Source organism: Emydura macquarii, unplaced genomic scaffold (genome assembly GCF_026122565.2).
Source record: "Emydura macquarii macquarii isolate MOO-44397 ecotype Brisbane River unplaced genomic scaffold, CSIRO-AGI_Emac_v2 contig_1253, whole genome shotgun sequence".
Taxonomy (NCBI): Eukaryota; Metazoa; Chordata; order Testudines; family Chelidae; genus Emydura; species Emydura macquarii.
Window position 1 is genome coordinate 92,937,011 of NW_027131390.1, and position 20,520 is coordinate 92,957,530.

General features: G+C 37.4%; 1 protein-coding gene across 1 annotated transcript in view; it reads left to right on the forward strand.

Annotated features, from left to right (window-relative positions):
- Positions 1-20,520, forward strand: part of LOC137154213 (von Willebrand factor D and EGF domain-containing protein-like) — a 218,675-nt gene that overhangs the window by 173,274 nt on the left and 24,881 nt on the right. The window contains exons 23-26 of the mRNA XM_067549903.1: positions 9,499-9,594; positions 10,385-10,480; positions 13,134-13,229; positions 15,960-16,055. Of these exons, the coding sequence (XP_067406004.1) occupies positions 9,499-9,594; positions 10,385-10,480; positions 13,134-13,229; positions 15,960-16,055 (384 nt within the window). The remainder of the gene's footprint in view (positions 1-9,498; positions 9,595-10,384; positions 10,481-13,133; positions 13,230-15,959; positions 16,056-20,520) is intronic.

Here is a 20,520-nt window from a genome sequence, read left to right on the forward strand (position 1 = left end):
CACCACATAAACAATGGGCCAGATTCTGGCTCCCGCTAAGTTCGCTTTACACTGTTCCAGGTGTGCAGAGCCACATTAAACCTGGCTCTTCTGGCTTCCTGGGGATTCCCACAATATGGCGGAATCCCCAAGTGGTGTACAGCAATGTAGCCAGCTCTATGCCACTCAGCTCACTGTTCTCGGCACTGGGGGAGGCATATTAGAATCACAATAATTCCCAGCTGTTTCCTGAACTGGCCCATGAAGGGTACATAGGAGTAAGGCAGAGCAGTTCTGAGGCTGCCCCTATTTTGCACCAAGGCCAGGAGAGGTACCCAGAAGCCTCAGGACCATGGCACTCCCAGAGCTACACTGACTGCAGAATGGCTAGTTCCCAAAATCTGGCCTTATACATACACACACCTCTGCTTTGTATATAAATGTCTTCATCAAGTAGCTTGTTGTTTTGTTTTCAAATATGTATCTTAGCTGCCATTCCTTAGCTCCTTCCCCTGACCTCAGATCGCTAGACTTACTGCAAATCTCTCTATAGAGTCCTTAAGATGAAATCCATTATGACCAACATTATTCTCTGTCTCAGAGTTTGATGATATGATATACAAACATGCTTTGTTTTTCTCTTGCTGCTAACCATGTCACCTGACTAAATAACAAGTCTGTATCTTCTGTGATTCTGTTCCATCAAAAGTTTCTCTGTGAACCTGCCGATTGCTATCCTGGAATAAAACCAAAAATGCCTCAGTTGCTGGATCCATCTGAAGAACATCTATTGTACACCCAGCTGTTGACGTTCCTTTCCATTTCAAAAGCAGCAGATTCATCCTGACAGGGGGCAGAAAGATGATGATAATTCCTTTCATTAAAGACTGCCATCATCTCTGCTATTAACACCTGACAGTCCAGCCAGGGCAGTATGGATTTCCACTGAAACAATAGTACACTTTAAGAACAGACAACAAAACTGAGTAGCTGAGTAGCTTGGACTCATTCAAGCTTTGAAATTTTTATGTTTGGATGCAGCATCTTTGATATGTGATCTAACAATGAGTGAAGTGCAGACAGTCTCATACGGTCTGCTGAGAGCTGCCATCATTTTATTTTATGATAGAATTCAGCCCAGTTGTAGCACGATTTGATACCTGTGATGCTTGAGGAAATACGGCCTGTGCTTAACAGGATGGCTGAGAATATTCCAAGATAAGATTTTGTGTGACAGAATCCAGACTTTTTTTTTCAAAAATGTGTGTTCAAAATTAGGGCTAGAGAGATTGGTTTGAGAGTAAATCTTTCTCCTGAACCAAATCAAACTTTTTTGTTGTTTTTCTTTCTTCATTTAGGACAAGGACTCTTCTTCTGACTCTAAACATAATTGTGACTCCCTCATCCTCTGAGATCCTTCATTAAGAGACTCTTACCTCCATATAATCCTACTTTTGAATGTACCAGGCAGATTTTCCCATTATCTTAGCTCAGATATAGGTACCTAAATGAAGTGGCCAGATTTTCCGAACACCCAGCACCTCTGACTGAGAGCATTCCCTTCAGCAGCTCCCTGATAGTGTAAGTGGGAGCAGAGCTATAGCCTTGCCGTCACCCTGCTTCATCTGGTACCACCAGCTCTACAGGTAGAGCTACAATCCCCCAAGTCTCCTGTCCTCTCTGGCGTTAGCTCAGCTCTTTGCACATGAGCTAAAAGAAGAAGGATTCCTTGGGCCCTTCCCTATCTTTTTCACTATGGTACCACCGTACTTTGGCCCTAAATGCTCAGTTTGTAAAGGGCTTTGTCCTTTCTAACTGAAACGCACTAATATTATTTATTAATAGTTCAGTGTTAAGATGACGTGCTGATGGGCATATCATGGAGGAGGAAGCCTCTTGAAGGGTTGAGAAGGAGGGAGCTAAGGTCAACTGCAGAATTACAGAAAGGAAACAGAAGGGCTGGGATTGAGGTTTGTGCATGTGCGGACAAACGAGCATGTTTGCTTGTGCTAAAGGACTAGTCTAGATTGTGAAGTGAGGAGGGAAACTTAAAAAGTCAGGATCAGTTTCAAGTGTCCTTAGAGGGTATGTCTACATTGCAATGAAAAACCCACGGCTGGCCTGTGCCAGCCGACTCGAGCTGCGGGACTGTTTCATTGTCGTGTAGACTTCCTGGTTCGAGTTGGAGAGGAGGATGTAGGACCCTGTGGGATGGGAGGGTCCCAGAGCTCAGGCTCCAGCCCAAGGCTGGAAGTCTACACAGCAATGAAACAGCCCCACCGCCTGAGCCACGTGAGCCCAAGTTGGCTAGCATGGACCAGCCACAGGTTTTTCTTTGCTGTGTAGACACACTCTTAAAGGACATTTTAACTTTGAACGTTTAACGTGCCACATAGTCTTATAGACTGGTGTTCTGAAATGTTCACTGTAATGATTTTTAAATCATCATGAAGTATTTTATTTATGTTCTTGCTTCCATTTTCCACTGTGATAAACTCGTATAGGCCTGTAAATTTAAAGGCATCCCACTAGAATATGGAAGGAAATGCTGTCCATCCCTGGGGTTAGTTTTATTGAACAGGGTGTGTACATATGGCACTAAGTGACTGAGAGCAGCTGTTTAAGTTATATAGGATTCTTCAGGGTACCCAGGGATAGAGTTTGTACTGTATTTTCTATCCCTGGTGGATCATTTCACATTGGAGGTTAACAGAACATTCTGTTTTGGTATTTCACTGTGCTTGTTACTAGCAAATCTAGATCTTCAGAATCAAGAACAACAAGAATTCAAGCCAAACTCATGGCCTGCTTTGTTTTTATTTCTCATCCCCAAGCACGTTCAATGTAGAGTTACTGACAGCTAACAATCCTTGCAGTAGGAACAGACGGAGATCGATCTCTGTGGAATGCAGGCCATTTTCTGAAACTATATTGCATTAGGAGCAGTTTGAGGGATTTTTCCTTTCTAATCCCTTTTTTAAATAGGCATGAAAATTTCCTGTACAAATAAAACCTATCTATTTTGGAATAGATATTCTCTTGAGAGGTCTCTAGAGTTCTGAAAAATATGCTGTTCATGTACAGTATTCCTGAAGGGGGGAACTCTCGAGAACCAGTGCACTAATAGTCATAGTCAAGGATAGCTACTTGTCAAACGGAAAAGTCACAGCTTTGTCATTACCAAATAAATAATTATAATTTGCTATAATGGGAAAGGAAAAGCCATTGGAAATGGAATTCTGATGGCAAATATTCACAACTGATGAAATTGGGCAAAAATGAAAATAGATTTTTTTTTCTTGACAGTAATCTGACATGACATATTTACAGCACAAAATCCAGAAATCCACTGTTACTATATTGTCCACATTTTAATTTGTTAAATAAAAGTCTCTTTTCTGTTTATTTCCCAGCCTGAAAGTCATTCTTATTAATTTTCTATTTGCTGTGATGGGAGATTATTTTAGGAACAGTGATCTGAGCTGCCATACCATCTAAATCTAATAGATCTTTTAATTGTCCTGATACATTCATGAAATACAGCATTGTGTAGAAGGCCAACACAAGGCCCATGCATTGCATTTCTTGACAGTGCATATACTTTTTGCCTGTCTTCTGCAGAGGAGCATGTGTCACTTTGAAAGTTTAACAGTTTACACTAGATACACTTCTTCACTCAATTCTGTGCTGAAAAGCACAAAAGATAACCAAGGGTAGAATCTGTCCTTACTATCTAACTAAGTGATCATTTTTATGTGTTTTATTGGTTCCTGTAACTTTTATTTAGTTTCTTTATTTATGTATTAGCTGTTTGTCAAAATCCATGTGAAGGAATACAGAACATACAGCTCCCAGCACATGCCCCTGTAAGATTGGATACACTGGCAATAACTGCCATATAGGTAAAAAGTGACTTACATTTCATTGTATTTCATCTTCCTTAGCTGAATCTTCTAACCAATCACATTGATGTAACTAGAGGAAAAAATAGACAGTTGCTTAGGGCTGATTTCACAATGTGTTTATGCACCTAAAGATGGAGGATTTTGTACAAAAACATCTAGGTAAATTAGATGCCTAATTCCCATTGACTTTTGTAAACCTTGAGATATTTACTCAAGGTGATTCTTGCACACACATACACTGCTTGAAGTGGTATTTGAATCTGAGAGAGAGAAAGGAATATTTTTCCAGGGTTTATTGGAAAAGATTATGTGCGTATGGGGGTTTCAGCCTTCTCATAAGCTTCAAGCAAGGGGATCATCAGTTATGATTAGCTGAATACCACCCAAGTATTCCATTTCCTGTGACTGTGTGTGTAGCATCCTTGGGCATTGGTGAACCTCAGTCCCTTCTATTTGTTGTTTGGGGCCCAGTACAGATGTGGATTAGCTCACTATGCTACTTTGGCTTAATTAAACTGACTACAAATCGTTTTTAAAAGATTGACGGTTTTATTGTTGCTTATTTGATAAATGTGCTAGATGCTGGTAGACAAACTTCTTACAAACGGAAATGAATAAAATAAATACTCTTCTTAAATGCAGCATATCCTGACCAAAGGCAAACATACTGTACTATGCATTTTGAGCTTGTTTCAACGCCCACTGAAATCAGCAGGATTCTTTCCATTTGCCATAATGGGAACTGTATTGGACTCTGCCATGGGAAACCAACTGCAGGTCTAAAAGTCTATACTTGTCATTTATACATTTTCGTTATACACCTTCACCTTGTCTTCTTTCTCTATGTGCCTTAAATTTAAATAAAGGCTTCAATCCATATTTATCCAAATAGAAAATAGTGGTGTTGGAGATACTGGCCAGATTACCCAGGGGTTTTTTTTCCTGTGCATATTCAAACCTTATCTCACCTAACTGAGGCTTCTTCTATTCATTTGTGTTGGAAGATAAATAATTTTACAATTGTTACGGTAAACGGCTTCTAATGATGTCTGTTCTGATGTTGCTTAGTTCTCTCAAATTCTGAAGCAGAACAGTACATAAGTGAAATCAAACATGGAGCCTTGATTTACTGAAAGTATGTAGGACCTCAAGTCATAGTATGTATACGCTGCATATCTATAATCTAGATTTTAAATTACAAGTCTATATGAGCCTAGCCATTTGTAGAACTGAGTGTCAAAATGGAGGAAAGTGCGCCACTCCTGATATTTGCAAGTATTCCAAAGGATATGGTGGAGAGACCTGTAAATATGTATGATCTCACTTTAAAATAAAAATTAAACACAGTGAAAGTACTTTCATTGATGAGGGTCATAGTAAGTTGTTTTTTTTTTGTTTTTTTTAATCTGATGCGCATAGAAAACGATAACATCTCAACTTCTCATCTTTGGGTTTTAAATTATAAATATATGAATTTGACAGTCAGATTGATCATTTGTCACAATAGTACTCTCCTTATTGAAATTTTACACCATCTAAAAGAGTTTCAAACAAAACATCACTGCGATACTTTTCTACAATTTATAAAACGTTTGTAGAAAATTGTGTTTTGAAATATAGAGGAAATAAGTTTTAGAAAAGAATTTAACACATAGTATATTTCTATAACTGAGAGAATGGCCCATTAGATGCATTTATTATACAACATAATGTCTTTCTTTCTCTCTTTCTGCAGCTAAAATGCTATTTTCACCTTCTGCTTCTCACTAGCAGCAGAATTTCTTTAACCTATATTTAATATTAAAATGTCACAATAAGTGTAAAGTGTTTTGACATCAAAAACAGCATGCTATTTTTCCACAGTTCAAAAATATCTTAAAATGTGGACAGGTAAGGAGGAAGGAAGTCCACTGAAGTGGACATAATTACTTGATGTCTCGCATGTAACATTCACAGTGAAAGAAGGAATAATATATTTAAATGTCACTTAGTTTAAATTGCCTGGCATAGTACTTGGTCACACAAGTTTTATGTAACCATCTTAACTCATGAAATAAAGCACATGGTCATGTACTTTAAAATCATGGTGCATTGCTGCCTGTCTTTAAACACCTGTGTGTACAGAAAAGTGCATAGTATTAGAACAGTGTTCAGTTCATTCCTGATTAATAACGAAAATCTTGTTTGCAAATTCCATCCCTGTGTTGTAGTGTCTCAAATGTGCATACATATGATAAATTAGTGCAAGGACTCCTATTTTCACAGCTATAAGACTCCCATTGACTTCCGTGAGCTTTGGATCGGGCTGTTACACTCCATAGATATGGGTTGCTACATTTCCTTAACATAATTTAGGATCAATACTAAATTTCATCCTTTCTTTATAGATATCCATTATTTCCTTCTTCTGCTTCCACCATTCATTTTACCAAATATAGTTAAATTCAGTAGAAATTGTTTCTCTAGTATCATGAAAACTCAGCAGTATTTGAAACACCATGAGTTACTCCAATATCTACCATAGGTGAATGAATTGTTTCAGATAAACTTTAGGAAAGATTTGTGCATTAAACTTAAAAACTTAAAACTAAGCCTACATAAACTTCAGATGTTTGAGAAAAGTATGACTTCCTCCCTCACACTTTTCATGCATGTCTGCACTTCCTGATTTCAGTCAAGACTGGAATTGCGAACCTTGATGCCAATGGAATTGTTCCCGCTTATGTCAACATTGAAAAAACACCACAGTTACAAAACAACACACTCCATAAAAATAAATGTAATTTTATAAAGCGCCTATTAGGAGACTTTTTTAAAGGTTTATGAAAATCCAAATACATTATATCAACCACTTCTCCTTTATCCATTCTTTTTGTGACATGCTCAAAATAATTCTAATAGAGTAGAGACACTTTTTTTCCTTTACAAAAGTCTGGTTTATAACTACCATGACTTGATAAGCACTATCAAGATAACTCACTATTCATTTTTGTTAACTGCCTTTCCTTATCTCCTGTTTTAAAAGTTCCAGTAATCCATCCAGACAGCAAATAGATTTAGATAACGAATCAGAATTCTAAACTGAAAAAATGATCCATTTATTTAGTGAATAGTTACGATTGATAAATATACTTGCAGAAATCAGAAATCAGTACCATTTGCAAATGGAACAAGAACACATTTGTTGTGCAATTTAGTAGTAAGTTGTCATATGCCTAGTTCTTCATATGTATATTCTAGCAGTGGAACTGGCTTCATTATGTTAAAACTGATGTTAAAGTATTTGCTTGCTCATATGCCTTTTTATATTTGTACTGTAAATGTCAATCATTATCATCTTTCAGCAATTCCCTAAACATGTATTGATCTTAGAAATTTGGAACTGGAATTTTTTCCAAACAGTTTATCATACCCACGAGCCTCTGTAGAGCTCTTTATATTTGGGAATTGGTGTTTCAAGAACTGTTTTTATTTTATCTGGGTCAGCAATTAATCCATCTTTGCTCAACTTTTGTCCAATACAGCTACAGTAAAAAAAAATGCCCTATGTATATATTTCATTTGCTAAATGCATAATTTGACTAAGTCTTTCATTGTGCTTAAGGACTTTAGACCAAATTAAATAATCATCCAGTACAACTACAACATCAAAGATATATATTTACCCATTGAAATACCTCAGGAGCAGAACTAATACCAAATGGCTTTCATTTAAATTGTTATTGTCAAAGTGTTTTATTAAAAGTAACTTCCTCTCTCTAACTTTGATTGCCAAAATGCATGACCTGCATCAAACACAATATTTTTTGCTTCTGAGCACTTAGATAAAAAGCTGTAAGAGGATAATGTTCATTGTTATAGCTTTATGCAAATCATTTGGATCTTTACATCTTGTGGATCCATCTGTAGTGTCTGCCTTTTCAATACTGAGTTCATTTTTTATTTTATGTTATTTTTTTTTCTTAGCAGCTGGATAACTGCAGTTAGTGATTTGTAGATCTTGATGTGCTATTCTCCTTCCAGATATCTTAGATGTAGGAAATATCTCAAATGTTACTCAGTATGCTTTCTGTCTACATTTTAGGTAATTTTGTGGTGTCTACAGCCAACTTTAAAAAAAAAAAAAAACTTGGTGGCATAGGATTCCAGACCCAGCATAAGTGGCGTATGTCCATTTACCCTTTGAAAAGTTATTGTCGAGTGATACAACTTGTTCTTAAAACCAGTAATAGTTACTTTCCCCTCTAGTACTACTTTGTGCTCTGAATATGGAAGAAGTTTGCTTTAGATTTAGGTAGTTTCATCAGCTATTATATATTTTCCTTGGAATAACATTGCATTATCTTCATACCTATTTTAACAGATACATCTCTGCCTTTAATGTTCAGATTTATGGGCCAATCTGTTCTGGACTCATTGTACTTACAGAATGATCTAAATTGCTGCCTTGCTCTTTGTCAAGCACATGGCTGCATTCATATTTAATTGTGTGACGTATCTCCTCTTAGGTGAATTTCATCCTTCTAAAGAAGGCATAAGTGGGAGCAAAGTGTACACAAGCCTTAAGCTAGTTCTCTATACAGGGGTGAACTTCACCACTAGCATATAGACATTTTTGTATTTCAGGAAACTTTTTAAATCCTATTTTGGATTCCTCGCATTTCTAACATTTTCCTTTGAAATCATGCCATGTGGACTAGCTGCTTATTTTGTACAGAGTCACTGTGAGCCTGAATCTATATGCCAAAGTTTCAAGGCATTTCCTGTATAAGTCTGCTTTTCACTAGTCATTTATATTTCACATACAAGCCTCGATTGTATTGACTCACATAGCTCACTAAACTCACGTTTACTATTTAAACTGGCTTATAATAGCCTTCATTTCAAATAAAAACCACGTCTCTCACAAATGATGTTTTTCTGGAGTTGCAGTACTTCCCAAGTTTATCTGTGATTTGTGCCATATGCTTCCTCCTCTTCTTCCTTCTGTAGAAAGCCATGATATATTACAATATCACATCATGTGGAGAAACTTATTATCTATGGTTTAGCTGCTTTCTCTGCAGACCCCACAGTGCTAATTAAAAATTCAAATTATTGCTTAAATGGATAGCATTTTGCTACAATATTTCCTTGCAAATCCACTGGACTCAGAGGATGCGATTACTCCATCTTTGGTTCATTACAACTCTGACACCATGTAATGTTTACTGAGCATTCACCAGTCAAGAAGGAAGGACAAATACTTTTTATTAACTACATAAGCAATCAGCTCACTCGGAGTCTTCTCAAGCATTTGAAAATATCTAGTTCAAAATGTGCATGCTTAGAAGCTTAACATGGGTATTAATACGCTGTGGTCACTCCCATACTAAAATTATATCACATTTGCATTCCTACTTCCATGTTATTAATGTGATACCTATTTTTCCCACAGTTTTATTCTTGGCAGCCACTTTGTACAGGAATATTTAAAAAATAATAATGATAACATAAGAAATGGAAAAACAGAGTAGTGAGTATTGGGCTCATAAATGCATAGAGCTGTGCTCAATCTATTATGTGATATCAAGTTGTGTACCTTTCATCACTTGTCTATTTGTGCTTTGTGTAGTGTTGTGTGATCCACCTTGTGAACATGGAGGAACCTGTGTAGCTCAAAATAGCTGTTCCTGTGCTTATGGATTTGTTGGTCCTAGATGTGAAACAAGTATGTATAACTCTATGTAGTCTTCCACCCCCATTTGCATTTGCAGAAAATTATAAGACACAAAAAGTCTATTGGCTATATGCAAGATTATGATTGAATGTAACAGAAAAAATGAAGTATAATATATTTAGAGTAATGCACTGGCTAAACCATTTATTGGGATTTGTTTTCCAAAAGCACATTTGTATTATGTAAAAATATGCACATCTCTATCAACATTTGTTACATAAAAGTATCTATGGTTAAAAAAGCTTTATTTACAGTAATGCTTGTGAAATGCAAGTTTGTATGAGTGAATACAGTAATACTAATTCTGAGAATACAGAAAGACAAGCTTAGCCATTACGATTCGTGTTATTGTGCAATACAAGTTACAAAACAGGTTCAATATATAGAACATTTGGGGGAAAAATCATCCTTCAAAACACTTTATATTAATATTGAATGGTAAAACATATATTACTGTTTCATAACTGCAGTCCTTGCTTCTGATTTAAATATCAGGTTGCCCTTGACAGGAAAATAATTTTAACTCTGCAGCAGAATAGCTGGAATACATACACACCAAGAATTTCAGATTGAAGACTTCGTCAAAAACATGAATGATGAATAAAAACAAAAACAAAGGGACAAATTCTGATCCCACTTTTACCAGCATAAATCCAGAGTAACTCTTATTAGTGCCAGCAGAGTTGCTGCTAGATTTCTATCAGTATTATTGATAGCTGAATCTGGCCCTAACCCTTCGCATGTTTAAATTTAGCCTTAAAATCCATTGCTTATTTTGCAGTGATATGCAATAGACATTGTCAGAATGGTGGGAAATGTGTGTCACCAGATGAGTGCAAATGCAAAACTGGATGGAGCAGCCCTTCTTGTGAAACAGGTAAACATTTAGAAAGCATTGGTCTCTCATGCATTAATTTCTCTGCCTGAAATCCATGTGATTTACACAGTATGCTGAACATATTGGGAATTACTAAAGGAGTTAATATAGAAAAGAAATTAGGAACTAGTAGTGAGCAAACCTCAAGAGATTCAGAGTTTGGGTATGGGTTAATATAAATATTCATAATTTTGGAGGCTTAACCATATCTCAGGCCCCTATAACTGGTCTGGAAGTCTCATGAGCAGAGGGGTTCTGCAGAATTTTAACTCTTTTGTGAGCCTGCAGTTTAAGTACTGGATTCAGAAATGAAAAGAAAACAAAACTACTTAACACTGCAAAACCCCAGAAAAGATTTGATTCATTTTTTTCTTAAAAAACAAAGGCAATATTGAATTTTAATTGTACCTGAGTTAATACACTCATATTTGGGGAAAACTAATTTTACAGTGCAGTAAAACTGGACAAAATTATGACTGGCCCAAGAAGGAATTTGCAATTTTCCCCTAGAAAAAAGCTTTTTGATGAGAAGGAACAGCTTTTCATCTACTGATACTGCTTTTTCATCTTTGCAAAATATGTTATGCCAAAATTGTTTGGTTTTTAAGTGTTTTTCCCCAGGATTCTTGAAATAGTTGTCATATGGCTAAATTCTTGTCCACTGATTTGGAAATTTAGGAGCAAGGGTCCCCTGTGGTTTAATTTCCCTTTAAAATGTAAAGCTGGGAGGCTGGAAGACTCTGGAGATTAGTAGACTCTCTGAAGAGTATATCTCCAGTTCTCACTCTGATCTTTTTACCAAATATTCTTATCCTTTATTGGTTGTTTGATGGTCTCCACAGAATGAGTTTGATGATCTCAGTAGTTTCCTATGGATACTTTCTACACTACAAAAACCATCAAAAAAATTGGCACAAACAAGCACCTTTGTTGACATTGTCAACAGAAAGGCTAAAGAACATAAATGAATTATCCTTTACCCCTGGCCATGGGCACTCCAAGGCACCAAATTAGGTCAGTATAGAAGTTTGCACTGCTGCCATAGATGTTCTGTGGACTTCAATTTCCAGGCCTGGCAATCCACTACTGTTCTCTCAGTACTAAGTTCAATTTAAAAATATATATTTTTGCAATGGCACAGGGTAAAATCTGACCCCCTCTCCTCCCAAAAAATGCACTTTTGTGAAGGCGGGAACAGGATAAGTATTAACTTCCCCCCATTTAAATGAGAGAGAAGCACATGGGAGAGCAAAAATTATTTGTTTTGACCTTGAGACACATCCTAGGCAATTAAATAAGAGGTTTTGATTTAATTAGTACCTCTGCATGTCAACTCCTTTTTAAGAAGGGTTAGAATGTTTTTCCTAATAACAATCTTATGCCATTCATAATGCCTACATTCAATCCCACTACTCCTATGAACAGTTCGCTCTAGCAATGTATGCACGGACTACGTGTGCGCATGCTGGGGGAGGAAAGAAAGCCCCACAAAGATAATCCATCAGCAATTGAAATTCATTCTTTTGGTCCAACTCTTGCCCTGAAAGGACTAAACTACATTTTACCATTAGTGAAGGCGGCTTGTAAATACGAAAGAAGAAAATGCCTGTTAGTAACGTAGAATGCACATTTTGATTTTGTAGGTGATTGTTTGATAAGTCATGGTAGCCTCTCATCCAAACTATAGTTTCATATTTTTCCTCATACAACTACATTTTATTTAATCTGAAACATCCAAGTTACCCTTAATTTCTTTAGACATTCAGCACTTTTAATAATGTAATTCTTATGAAACAAGCTATTACTGTAACATACTGAAAGACAAAAGAGGTAGAAAGGAAAAAGCTATTTTAAACTACCATTATACTTTGAAGAAGTATAAACAGTAAAAAGTTACACAGTCAGAATCTATATTTTCACATAATGACTTCCCAACCACACTAGCTGAGTTTGTCATTCAGATGACTTCTCCAACCACTGATGCTGTAAACTTCACATACAAATCTGAAAGTCAGCTTTAAACTCTTTGTGCCTTTTACATCATCACCAGTAAAAAGAAATCTACAAATGGAATTTGGCCAGCAAGTCTTTTGATGTGTGAGCCAATGTGCTATTGGACCTTTCACATTTCAATGGCGAAGAATAAGCAGATACATTTTGCTCCACATATGTGGTATGTTATGGATACAGTGGAATGCCACTATGCTCAGCTGAAGTCGTGCAAAGCAGAAAACGAGTTAATATCTCATTTCCAATTTACGCAAGCTATCTGAAGAATTATGATGACATTTTACCACCTTACGTTCATGTTTGGGCAGGATACTAAAGTCAAAGCAAATGAATTGTACACATCATGGGAAGACATCTGAAATAAACTAGTAAAGTATATCTTTAATCCCATAGGATCTCCAAATCCTTTACAGCTATACTCAGGCATTACTGAAATCCAGCCATTAATAGGGCAACCAATACGCTACACAGTAGACCTGCAAGACAAATGGGACATTTTTTGCTAGCATTGGGGAAAACCTCTGTTCTAATGAACTGTACTAGGAGATCTTTCAGATTTATGCAGAAGGAAAAAGTACCCAACATGTAATATTTTAAAAGTTAAAGAAAGAAAGTAAATGATTTAATTTCTATTTATATCCAGCTATCTGTAGCCCTGTTTGCCTAAATGGTGGCATCTGTGTACGCCCAAATACCTGTGTTTGTCCTCATGGCTTCTACGGACCTCAGTGCCAAACTGGTAAGAAAGTTCAATAAATCACATGGATAGTAGATTCAGGCTTTAACAAATATGGTAAGTGACAAAGGCCATTTAAATGTTTATCTGCCTTTTGTACAATACGTATTATACCCAGAGATTTGGTTTGTCACAACCCCATCCATGCCATTTTCATGTTATAGTACACTGGAAATCAGCACAAAAGGTTTTGTTTTGTTTTGTTTTAAAAAGGAGTTGTTATTGAACTAAACATTTATGTATTGCTGATAACTAAACAATTCACTGAAATTATTTTGAGCAAGTCATTACAGAATGAACAGCTAATCAATAACTTTAAAATATAGCTCTGCTCTTAAAAGTATTTGTTTTTCAAAAAAGGGAACATCATCTTGCTCTATAGTGAGTAATACAGAATATTCAGAATCACAGAACCAGAATCTCATTACACTGCATTTACATTCAATGCAAATGGGGAAGCTAGTCCTAAAGCAGCTTTCTGCTCCCCTGATCCTGGGCCAGCAAACAGCACCCAGTGTAATTTGCCTTAAATTACATCTGTTGCAGCAGTGCCACAGCAATTACTACACCAACTGGGGATCAGGCCAGAGTGCCATGTGGAGCATGCCAGCACACTCCTTCCCTATCTCCCACAAACCCCTTATGCAAGGTGGACAACTGCCCTAAAGCAGAAAATCCTTCAGCTGCCTCTTCAGGGCAGTTTTCCACCTGCTTTGTACTGTAGGTGGAGTCTGGCCCAGAATATTTTGTATGTACATTCCTTATACATGTCTCTTGATTGTTCCAGAGATCCATCAGCCATTAGGATTCGGTGTCTCAATTCTGAATTTACAGTACCACCAATCCCTGTCACTTAATTCTCAGTCTCTTTTCTACTGGGTTGTTCTCTCTTTATCAATAGGTCAGAAGAAGGTGGATGGGTGGTGTGTGTGTGTATGTCCCTTAAAACTTTAGTATACTGTCCTTTCTTCTTCCTACTCCAGGGTCTCCTTTGTGAGCCTGATTTTGGTCAGGAGACTATATTTGCAATATATTTTCAGTTTGGACCACTTTTTGAATTTCATGAAATGCCTGTGAAATTTTGTGATTGCTTTGCTTGGGAAAAAAAATAGGACCATTAGAGTGAGGAACAGCTGATTTTTTCACTGAAAAAAAATGTTCATAGTTCAGATTAAATCCCTGGACAGCTAACATTTCAAAATTTTGTTCAAATAGAGATCATTTTATGTATTCTAAAATTCCACATGCAATTGACCATTTGGTTTAGAGCAAGATGTGTCTCAAACCAAAATTTGCAAATATTTCTGTGAAATTTAACAAACAAAAACATTTTTTGCACACCAAGAATACTTAGTTCCATTTCAAAAAGTTGCTAGACAGTCAAACATTTTCTGCAGATAGCGGCCGAGTGCAGCTTTTGCTAATAGGCAGAGATCATAGGCCATTGATTCTGCAATTAGTGGATCAATAGTTAAAACTTCTCTCTTATCTCCTAGATATATCTCCATATATCTCCTAGATATATGCCCATGAGTGTGCTTTCGTTAGTTGTCATGCTAAATGCAGCATTTTGTAGGGTTACACAAAAATGCATCTTTCAAATTCTCTTCTAATTCAAGCAATCTAAGGTTTTTAAAAGGATTAAAAATCTCTTCTCCTCAAGGATGGCCTCTGCCTTATGGAGTTAAAATTACTGTGGTTCTAACACCTATTGATCTCCCAAAATAATTCAGACTACATGGTGTTGGAACTGCTCACGCTTTGGTTCTAGTTCACAGGAATATGAGAGGTATGTAGCACCCTGTTACAGGAAAGCTAGTCACCCCATTCATTGTCCCAGACTTACAGGAAGAAAGACAAGGGTTTATTTAGGCCGCAGCTTTATTAACTTGACTTATCTGGGAACTATCCAGCAATAATTCATACGGCGCAGATCATAATTCTTTCTATACTCGTTTCCAGCTATTTGAGGGCTGCTATCACCCCCCCACACACACACTCCTCCAAACCTGGTCTTAGCCCCTTGCTTTGAACTCATCATCCTCCCCTCATATGAAGGTGAAGGAGCTGGGGAAAGGGAATTGTCTCAGACAATGAGGAAACATTAGAAGTCCCAACCCCATTCCCCAGTTTCTCTAGGGAACGCCGTTCCTTCAGTCTACTTCCAACTCTAGTTTACCAGGGGATCAGACCTCTGTTGGAACGAGCACTGGCACTGAACACTTTCCACAAGAAGGTGCCAGCAATTACCCCCAGCCAGATTGCTAACAATGCCCTTTTTAACGTGGTCCAAAAATATCTCCTCTCCCCCATCAAAAAGGTTGTCCCAGATCCTGGCATGAAAGAAGGCTCCATCTGGAGTAACAGAGCACATATACTCTCCCCCAGTTGTACTCAGGGACAGTGGCTTACCTTAGCCACTCCTCCAGCTACCATCTCAGGTGATGCCCCCAATCAAAGGAGGCCAGGATCCTTAAAGGAACCATGACCCATTTGTTTCTGCTGACCAGAGAATGCCCCACTCCCTTTGAGATTAAATAAATTTCCAACAGAAGTGCCACTCTTAACTGGCAGAATAACATTGGGACAAGTTAAACAACTCTCTGTCATTGAGCTATCCTATTTTTCAAGGGACAGTGGCACATTTCCAGGGTTTGGTTTCAATCCAATTTTAAAAAATTTTGAAACCATGATGCTAAATTGACCTAAAGTTCTTCTCTTTCATTTTGTTAGCTCTTTGCAACCCTCCTTGTAAGAATGGTGGCCACTGTGTGAGAAACAATGTGTGTTCCTGTCCTGATGGTTATGCCGGAAGAAGGTGTCAGAAAAGTAAGTTACATAATTTCCCTTTATTTTCCAAATATTTTCTGCTTCAGAGATGTGCATTTGTGTAGGGATTATTTTCCTCCCATGAATGTTGAATAGAACAATTAACTTGGATTAATGCTCTAAACTTCAATTTTTATATCATAGCACGTATATCAGTAGCCTACAAAAGACAGAGCATCCTATTTCCAAAGCCAAAAAGACAGAGCATCCTATTTCCAAAGCCTCACTTGCACTCAGTACCAACAGGTTAATGAAAATACCATTATGTAGAGCAAATATTAGGAGTAAGAGTGTTTTGCTGGAGTCCTATCTCTAAATTTAAATGCATTTAGATTGAATTGTACAGTCAGTATTCTGAGATGACAATTATTTTGCATTAAATTTACTGCAAGAGAAAATTAAAGCAAAAGCCATAGCAGCTGATTGAGATCCTTAAAAATGTCAAAACACCATTCCTCCTAGCTTAATTAATACAGTTGGTTAATAATGCTTTTTGCCTTTCCTTTTGTTCCTATCACTTTCAAATCCCTCTTCAACTCCACACAGCTATTCATGTTTGAGGCTTTTATTCTTAAGGGATAATTTATTATTTTGGCATTTTTACTGATTCTACTGCACTTTCCAACATCTGTCATCCAGGGAGCTCAAGGTAGGTAGGTGAAAACTTATTTTTCCCCCTTAACCAGGTTGAAATTGGCAAAATGGGAACTGTGAAAACAACTGCTTTTGGCAGGAAGAACCTGTAAATTTTCAGAGCACTTTATTTTTCACACACAGAGAGAAAAAAATCCAGTGAAAAATTCCTTCCAGCAACAACAGCTCTCTCAGTCCCCATACTGCAGCTTTCCTTCCCTTCAGCTGAGAGAATCGTGATGCACAGTTCCTGCCTGGCTGCAAAATACACAATTGAACAGTCTACTCTGGCAGGAACAAGCTAGAGGGAAGTTTGGGGGAAGGGGGAACCCTTATGTTCAGCATCTTGTTTTTGAGGTCACAGAACATTAGAAAAGTGCTGTTTCTAGCTTAAAGTATGTTACCATTGCTCAAGACAGATCAGCAGAAAAACAATTGATAATGATTGCACCTTTAGGGAAACTTCTTCCTAAGTCGTCTAACTGCTACCAACCCACACAATATTTTTTCCACTTAAATCGCCTTGCAAGAAGCATACAAAGTTTTGCTGCCCATCTGGGTAAGCACTAACTAATGCAACAAAATTTTCAATGACTATCAAAATATTCTTGTCCCGTTTCAGCCAAATAAAGTTCATGCCTCCATTCTACCCCAATAACTAGCAATTAACTGTCTGTTTTATTTGGCTTAATATCCTATGAGATTGAATTAAGGACATTCATTGCCTATGAGGAATACAGAGATAAGTACAAGGAGTTATTTCAATATCTACATGCTGCTGAATGGTCACTGACTGCTAATGGGATTCACTTGTTAAATGATTTGTTCCTTTTTATCCCATTTAGGCAGGTCTGCACACAGGTCATTTTTATAAATGTTTTATTCACAATTGTTGAACAAAGAAGTGAAGTTACAAATACATATGGACTTATAGGTTGTTCACATATTGTTTGTAGCACGTATTCACTATTTGAGCCATGTGACTGGTCACCTAAGACACATGGTTTGTTTGCTGTTCCCTGACTGAATGCCCTCACTGTCAAAAGCAGGAGGAGTGTCTGGAGAAGTCAGCCCCAATCACCTGAGCAAAGGACTTTTAGACAGCAGACTATGATGAGATAGCAGCAGTGAGCTCCTGGCCTTCTCCTTGGCCCTGTTCCCCCGCAAAGACTCACATGCTTGGGTGTTGTTGGTAGGAGGTGCCCCAGAGCAAGAGGTTTCAGATTTAAGAGACAGAGGCAGTTAATACCTTTTGGGAGGCAGTATAGCCCAGTGGGTAGGGCAGTTGACTGGGACTCACGAGATCTGAGCTCAATTCCTGGTTCTCCTAGTTGCCTGCTGGGTGATCTCAATTTCCCCTTCTGCAAAATAAGGATACTGATCTGCTTCGTAAAGCCCTTTGAGATCTAAAGATGAAAAGCACTTGGTATTATTATTATTGGAGCTATTGTTTCAGGCTGCCGGTACACTCAGGCAGACATCACTGTGGTCAGACACAGAACATTTGTCCTAGTTTTCCTTTCCAGCTAGGAGGCCTAGCAATATTTATAATATTAAAGGAAAACTGTTATTTGATTGTCACATGATTCCAGGAGAGCTTGCTCCTGTGTCTAGACTCCCTATAGTTCTGATGTTTTAACCTAGTGCTGATTACAGGCTGAATTCTTTAGTGTTTAGGAGTCTGTATTTTGGGAGAACTTCTGTCATTTCAGTGACTTAATTGGAGGTGGTGTACAGGAAGGTGGGACTAAGAATATGAAAGGGGTTGAATAGAAAAGGGAAAGACTGCATTACAAAAGATACACATTACAGTAGATAAATGTTTGGTGGGGAGGGTTTTCTAAGGCTTTGGCAGGCTTTTCTGTGTGCCTCTGAGATGAGGACATAATCCATCTGTGCCCTGGGTGAGGATTTTTAATTTCTTTCAGGATTTATTACTTGCTGTAGTAATTGCACAGAGCCAGTGGCTAGCCTTACAAAAAGAATGAGGGGAAAGGAATAACTATATGGCAATAGAAAGGCTGTAATGAGTTACTAGAAAATAAGTTAATTGAGAGGTTAGTGATGTAACAACTCCCAAGTGCAGACTATCACGACCTACATGCATGTCAATTTCAAGTGAATTGTGCAAGGTGAGAGAATTACCTGCTTGTTTTTCATAATGTGTCAGAACACATTGATTGGTGCCAAAATTAGGAATTATGACATTGCCAGAATTCCTAAGAGAAAACCATTCCTTGTATGTCACTCTATCATGACCTTTAATTATGCCTTGCAGCCTTAATATAAATTAGCAGTGTTTCATTAAACACTTCCAGGCTTTCGTATGTTTTTTCCCAAGTTCTCAGAATAGATCTATTCCTAGGACTTTATTCTCTCTCTTACACCAGGGTAAATCAGGAATAGTTCCATTAGAATTACACCAGCATCACATTAGTATGAAAAGGATATCCAGCCCCTTGTCTGTGTGTAGTGAGTAACTACTTGGGATAGTCTAGAAGGAGACATTATTTTCATCAGTTGAAATATGTCAGTATCCAATGAGATGAACACACAGTAGGATTCTAAATAATCATATTATTTAAATGGCAGCTTGAAGAAGTTCTCTGCTGATTAGGTAACCACCTTATCCCGAAAGAGCACACTTTAAGGCTGACAGCTAAGGTGTTCATTAACCCAGTATACCATTATTATACAGATTCTTAAATTCTGCTACTGACGTTTTAAATTAAAAAGTCAAAATGTATATATAAGGTAAGAAAAAGCTGCAAAAAGACCCAACCCAGTAAAAAATTAAATGGTCTGGAATATAAATTAAATTGTTTCATTTTCCCTTTATTCTGCCTTTCCCTTTTCTAATGCTCAGCAAAGCTCCCCTCAATTTACACACACACACACACACACACACACACACACACACACACAAACTTTCATAACTGAAAGAAGCTGGAGAAGTCAGTATTCTTGTGATGTAAATGAATGACAGTGCTGGGACAAGGGTCTTGCTGGTCTGTAGGGAAGAAAGATGATTGGAAGCAAAGATGAAAATGAGTCCAAACAGTGTTGTCTTGAGAACATTTTCCCTCTAGGCACTTCCATGCCCTATTTTCATCGCTTTGGGGCATTTTTCCTTTTCTTGTCAATATTTCAACTGAAGGATTGGGAAGGAAATGGGCTTATTTGTTGCTGGCAGTTTCAAATTTTCAATTAAAGGAGGCAATCAGAGGAGAGGGAAAATAGCAGCCAATCGGAGTGAAGATATTTGCAAATTGAGTGCAAATTTATTTGTGGCTTGAATAGCTATCTAATTTATTATTTCACTTCCTGTGTTTTACACCTTTGCATTTCTAAAGGAGTCTGGCTGGCAGCTACCATTTTGTTAGACAGAGAGGATGCACCATGCCTCTGACATTCTGACTTTTTCTTCCTTGTTTCTTTAATTTAAAAGTAAAGGCATTCAAGCTGAAGTTGTGTGTTTATTCTTTGTCTAAACAGAAAAGAGTTATGTAAATCACACAATGCTGATTGGCTGAAAGCTGGAATACAGGGATTTGCACCTGTGTTTACTGACAACCGCACAGTGATTATGCAAACCAGACACCCACAAACAGAGTGAGGGAATGTCAGTCCTGACAACAAAATGTACAGTTATGCATCAGTAACTGTAGCAACCTTGTATTCTCACTGGCTGAGAATTCCATTCTGTACAATCAGTCTTACTCTGTAAAAAGAGGCAAACGCTAGCAATTCCTTTAAATTAAATATCTTTAAGAATCAGTTTTACATCAAACAAACTTACAGCTGCTTCAGTAAAGAAAAGCTACTCATGTTT